Genomic DNA, 7,572 nt, shown 5'->3' with positions numbered 1-7,572 from the left:
GGTGTAGAAGCACGGTGGCTAGGAAAAACTCCCTAGAAAGGACAGAACCAAGGAAGAAACCTAGAGAGGAACCAGGCTATGAGGGGTGGCCAGTCCTCTTCTGGCTGTGCCGGGTGGAGATTATAACAGAACATGGCCAAGATGTTCAAATGTTCATAGATGACCAGCAGGGTCAAATAATAATAATCACAGTAATTGTAGAGGGTGCAACAGGTCAGCACCTCAGGAGTAAATGTCAGTTGGCTTTTCATAGCCGATCATTCACAGTTAGAGACATCAGGTGCGGTAGAGAGAGAGAGTTGAAAACAGAAGGTCCGGGACAGGTAGCACGTCCAGTGATCAGGTCAGGGTTTCATAGCCGCAGGCAGAACAGTTGAAACTGGAGCAGCAGCACGACCAGGTGGACTGGGGACAGCAAGGAGTCATCATGCCAGGTAGTCCTGAGGCATGGTCCTCCTGGAGGAGAGGGAGAGAGAGAGATAATTACTTAAATTCACACAGGACACCAGATAAGACTGACCCTAGCCCCCGACACATGAACTATTGCAGCATAAATACTGTAGGCTTAGACAGGAGGGGTCGGGAGACACTGTGGCCCCGTCCGACTATACCCCCAGACAGGGCCAAACAGGCAGGATAGAACTCCACCCACTTTGCCAAAGCACATCCCCCACACCACTAGAGGGATAACTTCAACCACCAACTTACCATCCTGAGACAAGGCCGAGTATAGCCCACGAAGATCTCCCCCACGGCACAAACCCGAGGGGGGGCGCCAACCCAGACAGGAAGATCACGTCAGTTACTCAACTGAGCTCTATAGGAGAAAGCCCTGCCTCCAGCTGTTTGCTTAGAAATTCTAGGGACAACAAGGAGGCCTGCATCTTGTGACCGTAACGTACGTGTAGGTATGTACGGCAGGACGGAATTGGAAAGATAGGCAGGAGCAAGCCCATGTAATGCTTTGTAGGTCAGCAGTAAAACCTTGAAATCAGCCCTAGCCTTAACAGGAAGCCAGTGTAGAGAGGCAATGTAATATGATCACATTTTGGGGTTCTAGTCAAGATTCTAGCAGCCGTGTTTAGCACTAACTGAAGTTTATTTAGTGCTTTATCCGGGTAGCCGGAAAGTAGAGCATTGCAGTAGTCTAATCTAGATGTGACAAAAGCATGTATTCATTTTTCTGCATTATTTTTGGACAGAAAGTTTCTGATTTTTGCAATGTTATGTAGATGGGGGGGGGGGGGCTGTCCTTGAATAAATGAATGTGTTGTGTTTCTATGAGACTGGAGCAGACTGTATGTTGTATGAAGCCTGTATGTTATCAGTTGGTCACGGATGGTCTATTTCTGGTTGTCTCATCGTTACTCTGTGAGACTAGATCATTGATGGCATGTAACTCTCCTTCATTAACAACTATAATGGTTCGGTTTGTAAATGACTATTTAGTCTTAACTGACAGGGGGGGGGTTAGACTGTCCTGGAGCATGTTCCCAGACCCTGGTTACTCCATCCTAGTCTTCTTACCTGACAGGGGGGGTTAGACTGTCCTGGAGCATGTTCCCAGACCCTGGTTACTCCATCCTAGTCTTCTTACCTGACAGGGGGGTTTAGACTGTCCTGGAGCATGTTCCCAGACCCTGGTTACTCCATCCTAGTCTTCTTACCTGACAGGGGGGTTTAGACTGTCCTGGAGCATGTTCCCAGACCCTGGTTACTCCATCCTAGTCTTCTTACCTGACAGGGGGTTTAGACTGTCCTGGAGCATGTTCCCAGACCCTGGTTACTCCATCCTAGTCTTCTTACCTGACAGGGGGTTTAGACTGTCCTGGAGCATGTTCCCAGACCCTGGTTACTCCATCCTAGTCTTCTTACCTGACAGGGGGTTTAGACTGTCCTGGAGCATGTTCCCAGACCCTGGTTACTCCATCCTAGTCTTCTTACCTGACAGGGGGGTTTAGACTGTCCTGGAGCATGTTCCCAGACCCTGGTTACTCCATCCTAGTCTTCTTACCTGACAGGGGGGTTTAGACTGTCCTGGAGCATGTTCCCAGACCCTGGTTACTCCATCCTAGTCTTCTTACCTGACAGGGGGGTTTAGACTGTCCTGGAGCATGTTCCCAGACCCTGGTTACTCCATCCTAGTCTTCTTACCTGACAGGGGGGTTTAGACTGTCCTGGAGCATGTTCCCAGACCCTGGTTACTCCATCCTAGTCTTCTTACCTGACAGGGGGTTTAGACTGTCCTGGAGCATGTTCCCAGACCCTGGTTACTCCATCCTAGTCTTCTTACCTGACAGGGGGGTTTAGACTGTCCTGGAGCATGTTCCCAGACCCTGGTTACTCCATCCTAGTCTTCTTACCTGACAGGGGGTTTAGACTGTCCTGGAGCATGTTCCCAGACCCTGGTTACTCCATCCTAGTCTTCTTACCTGACAGGGGGGGGGGGGTTAGACTGTCCTGGAGCATGTTCCCAGACCCTGGTTACTCCATCCTAGTCTTCTTACCTGACAGGGGGTTTAGACTGTCCTGGAGCATGTTCCCAGACCCTGGTTACTCCATCCTAGTCTTCTTACCTGACAGGGGGTTTAGACTGTCCTGGAGCATGTTCCCAGACCCTGGTTACTCCATCCTAGTCTTCTTACCTGACAGGGGGGTTTAGACTGTCCTGGAGCATGTTCCCAGACCCTGGTTACTCCATCCTAGTCTTCTTACCTGACAGGGGGGTTTAGACTGTCCTGGAGCATGTTCCCAGACCCTGGTTACTCCATCCTAGTCTTCTTACCTGACAGGGGGGTTTAGACTGTCCTGGAGCATGTTCCCAGACCCTGGTTACTCCATCCTAGTCTTCTTACCTGACAGGGGGTTTAGACTGTCCTGGAGCATGTTCCCAGACCCTGGTTACTCCATCCTAGTCTTCTTACCTGACAGGGGGTTTAGACTGTCCTGGAGCATGTTCCCAGACCCTGGTTACTCCATCCTAGTCTTCTTACCTGACAGGGGGTTTAGACTGTCCTGGAGCATGTTCCCAGACCCTGGTTACTCCATCCTAGTCTTCTTACCTGACAGGGGGTTTAGACTGTCCTGGAGCATGTTCCCAGACCCTGGTTACTCCATCCTAGTCTTCTTACCTGACAGGGGGTTTAGACTGTCCTGGAGCATGTTCCCAGACCCTGGTTACTCCATCCTAGTCTTCTTACCTGACAGGGGGGTTTAGACTGTCCTGGAGCATGTTCCCAGACCCTGGTTACTCCATCCTAGTCTTCTTACCTGACAGGGGGGTTTAGACTGTCCTGGAGCATGTTCCCAGACCCTGGTTACTCCATCCTAGTCTTCTTACCTGACAGGGGGTTTAGACTGTCCTGGAGCATGTTCCCAGACCCTGGTTACTCCATCCTAGTCTTCTTACCTGACAGGGGGGTTTAGACTGTCCTGGAGCATGTTCCCAGACCCTGGTTACTCCATCCTAGTCTTCTTACCTGACAGGGGGTTTAGACTGTCCTGGAGCATGTTCCCAGACCCTGGTTACTCCATCCTAGTCTTCTTACCTGACAGGGGGTTTAGACTGTCCTGGAGCATGTTCCCAGACCCTGGTTACTCCATCCTAGTCTTCTTACCTGACAGGGGGGTTTAGACTGTCCTGGAGCATGTTCCCAGACCCTGGTTACTCCATCCTAGTCTTCTTACCTGACAGGGGGTTTAGACTGTCCTGGAGCATGTTCCCAGACCCTGGTTACTCCATCCTAGTCTTCTTACCTGACAGGGGGGTTTAGACTGTCCTGGAGCATGTTCCCAGACCCTGGTTACTCCATCCTAGTCTTCTTACCTGACAGGGGGGTTTAGACTGTCCTGGAGCATGTTCCCAGACCCTGGTTACTCCATCCTAGTCTTCTTACCTGACAGGGGGTTTAGACTGTCCTGGAGCATGTTCCCAGACCCTGGTTACTCCATCCTAGTCTTCTTACCTGACAGGGGGTTTAGACTGTCCTGGAGTCAACCTAGTCTTTATCCCTCCCAAAATGAGGCCTAATATATTCCATATAGAAATCAAACTGCTTAGTTTTCATGGTTGTTTGAGGATGGTCTCAAAAATCTTGCTGACAAAGTCTTTGGAATGTGAAGAATAAATGTGTCCCTGTAAAAAACTATATATAACATTCATATATAACATATATATAAATAAAATAAATGTGTCCCTGTAAAAAACTATATATAACATTCATATATAACATATATATAAATAAAATAAATGTGTCCCGGTAATAATATATGTAACATTATAATATATATACCATTATAATATGTAACATTCCTTTACCAGCCAGCTTGAATCCTTTCTGTCTCCTTACCTTTGATTTGTTCCATGTTTTCCTCTGTCTGTCTTTAAAACAATGAGAAACAGCCCCGTTTCTCCCTCTCTAAAACCCGGGTTAAGACAACAGCAGTAGCATCGTTGATCTCCTGAATCCCAGCAGCTTGGCAAGGCCAGACACCACTACAACCAGCAGCACAGGCTTTATACTACACCGTGTGTCTTAGTGGTTCAGGGGCTGGGAGGGAGGGAGGGAGGGATGGGGGAGAGAGGGATGAGAGGGAGGGAGAGAGAGAGAGAGAGAGAGGGGGAGGGAAGATCTCTCTGGTGAACAGGTCATGATGATACAGCCGTCGTCTCCTCTCTTTCATTCTTCCAGAACTTGGAAACAGCCATGATACCGACATGTCAACGTTTTGGCACTGCCTGCTCTTGGATGTGTGTGTGTGAAAGAGCTGTGTGTGTGAGCTGTAGTTTGGCATAGCTGTCTGAACTCAGCCGGACACACAGCTCATCAGGGGAACAGGAAAGCAGAGAACTCAAAGAAGCCCTAAGCGTCTCAGCTTAACAGTCAGCCAGTCAGCCAGCAACAGAGGAATCCAACCAGCCAGCCCAGTCAGTCAGCCAGCAACAGAGGAATCCAGTCAGCCAGCCAGCCAGCCAGCCAGTCAGCCAGCAACAGAGGAAGCCAGCCAGTCAGTCAGCCAGCCCAGTCAGCCAGCCCAGTCAGCCAGCAACAGAGGAATCCAACCAGCCAGCCCAGTCAGTCAGCCAGCAACAGAGGAATCCAGTCAGCCAGCCAGCCAGTCAGCCAGTCAGCCAGCAACAGAGGAAGCCAGCCAGCCAGTCAACCAGCCCAGTCAGCCAGCCAGCCAGCCAGCCAGCCCAGTCAGCCAGCCAGCCAGCCCAGCCAGCCAGCCAGTCAGCCAGCCAGCCCAGTCAGCCAGCCAGCCAGCCAGCCCAGCCAGCCAGCCAGTCAGCCAGCCAGCCCAGCCAGCCAGTCAGCCAGCCAGCCAGCCAGTCAGCCAGCCCAGTCAGCCAGCCCAGTCAGCCAGCAACAGAGGAATCCAACCAGCCAGCCCAGTCAGTCAGCCAGCAACAGAGGAATCCAGTCAGCCAGCCAGCCAGTCAGCCAGTCAGCCAGCAACAGAGGAAGCCAGCCAGCCAGCCAGCCCAGCCAGCCAGCCAGCCCAGCCAGCCAGCCAGTCAGCCAGCCAGCCCAGCCAGCCAGTCAGCCAGCCAGCCAGCCAGCCAGTCAGCCAGCCAGCCAGCCAGCCAGTCAGCCAGTCAGCCCAGTCACACTAAGGAATGGAAACCTGCCTTCCTGCACTGTGCTTCTCTCGTCTCAGATTCACTTCACAGCAAATATAACAAGCAGAGGCAGACAGACGCTCGGAGAACCAGAACAATTGATCATGTCTGAAAGGAATGCAGTTGTCCTCCTCGGCACTCACATCAAAAGATCCCTCGATGAGGAGGGGGGGGACAACCAACTATACCTCTACAAAGATTAACTTCTCTCTCCGTATTAAACCCTCGTTCCCTTTACTCTTCAGATATGTCCTTCTCTACATTATAATGTTTAGTTTAAGAGGCTATTTGGTCTCAGAATAATGTAAGGAACCATATGATTGCCTGGGAGAGGGGTGTTGGTCGGTCATACACCTGATCACACACACACTCCCTGCTGTTGAGGCTTGTTGTCTCCAACACTTCCAGGTCTCTTTGAAATGGCCGCCTTCAAAAAGGGCTTCGTTGGCCGCTGCTTGTAATGCCTCAAGTACTGGCGGTTCTACTGTTTAACTGTTTTAACTGAGGCCCGACCTCCTCTTCTCTCTCCCTCTGCAGTTGTCTGAATGCCTGTACGTACTGTAAAACCAAGCATGCCAGAGGAGACCTGGCCAGCTACCCTGTAGAGGAACTAGTGGAGAGAGCCAGACAGTCCTTCCAAGGTGAGTCTACAGCCGACCTACACGCTGCTGCTCCAGGTACACTGACTCCTTTAACGACCTTCTAGGTTTAGTAACTGACAACTATTTATTGGAGATAGCACCAGGGGAATCTAGTGGGTTATAGGAGATAGCACCAGGATATCTAGTGGGTTATAGGAGATAGCACCGGGTGATATAGTGGGTTGTAGGAGATAGCACCAGGATATCTAGTGGGTTATAGGAGATAGCACCGGGTGATCTAGTGGGTTATAGGAGATAGCACCATGGGATCTAGTGTGTTATAGGAGATAGCACCAGTATATCTAGTGTGTTATAGGAGATAGCACCAGTATATCTAGTGGGTTATAGGAGATAGCACCATGGGATCTAGTGGGTTATAGGAGATAGCACCATGGGATCTAGTGGGTTATAGGAGATATCACCATGGGATCTAGTGGGTTGTAGGAGATAGCACCAGGATATCTAGTGGGTTATAGGAGATAGCACCGGGTGATCTAGTGGGTTGTAGGAGATAGCACCAGGATATCTAGTGGGTTATAGGAGATAGCACCGGGTGATCTAGTGGGTTATAGGAGATAGCACCATGGGATCTAGTGTGTTATAGGAGATAGCACCAGTATATCTAGTGTGTTATAGGAGATAGCACCAGTATATCTAGTGGGTTATAGGAGATAGCACCATGGGATCTAGTGGGTTATAGGAGATAGCACCATGGGATCTAGTGGGTTATAGGAGATATCACCATGGGATCTAGTGGGTTGTAGGAGATAGCACCAGGATATCTAGTGGGTTATAGGAGATAGCACCGGGTGATCTAGTGGGTTATAGGAGATAGCACCATGGGATCTAGTGGGTTATAGGAGATAGCACCAGTATATCTAGTGGGTTATAGGAGATAGCACCATGGGATCTAGTGGGTTATAGGAGATAGCACCGGGTGATCTAGTGGGTTATAGGAGATAGCACCATGGGATCTAGTGGGTTATAGGAGATAGCACCATGGGATCTAGTGGGTTATAGGAGATATCACCATGGGATCTAGTGGGTTATAGGAGATATCACCAGGATATCTAGTGGGTTATAGGAGATAGCACCATGGGATCTAGTGAGTTGTAGGAGATAGCACCAGGGGATCTAGTGGGTTGTTGGATATAGCACCAGGGGATCTAGTGGGTTGTAGGATATAGCACCAGGGGATCTAGTGGGTTGTAGGAGATAGCACCAGGGGAATCTAGTGGGTTATAGGAGATAGCACCAGGGGGTCTAGTGGGTTGTAGGAGATAGCACCAGGGGAATCTAGTGGGTTAT

At 50.1% G+C, this 7,572-nt stretch overlaps 1 protein-coding gene across 1 annotated transcript in view; it reads left to right on the top strand.

Moving 5' to 3' along the window:
- Nucleotides 1-6,329, top strand: part of LOC120047348 (threonylcarbamoyladenosine tRNA methylthiotransferase-like) — a 317,214-nt gene extending 310,885 nt beyond the window's left edge. The window contains exon 8 of the mRNA XM_038992872.1: nucleotides 6,161-6,329. Within this exon, the coding sequence (XP_038848800.1) occupies nucleotides 6,161-6,329 (169 nt within the window). The remainder of the gene's footprint in view (nucleotides 1-6,160) is intronic.
- Nucleotides 6,330-7,572: the final 1,243 nt, after the last annotated feature.

Source organism: Salvelinus namaycush, chromosome 5 (assembly GCF_016432855.1).
Source record: "Salvelinus namaycush isolate Seneca chromosome 5, SaNama_1.0, whole genome shotgun sequence".
In the NCBI taxonomy this organism is placed as follows: Eukaryota; Metazoa; Chordata; class Actinopteri; order Salmoniformes; family Salmonidae; genus Salvelinus; species Salvelinus namaycush.
This window is presented reverse-complemented; position numbering and strand designations above follow the sequence as displayed.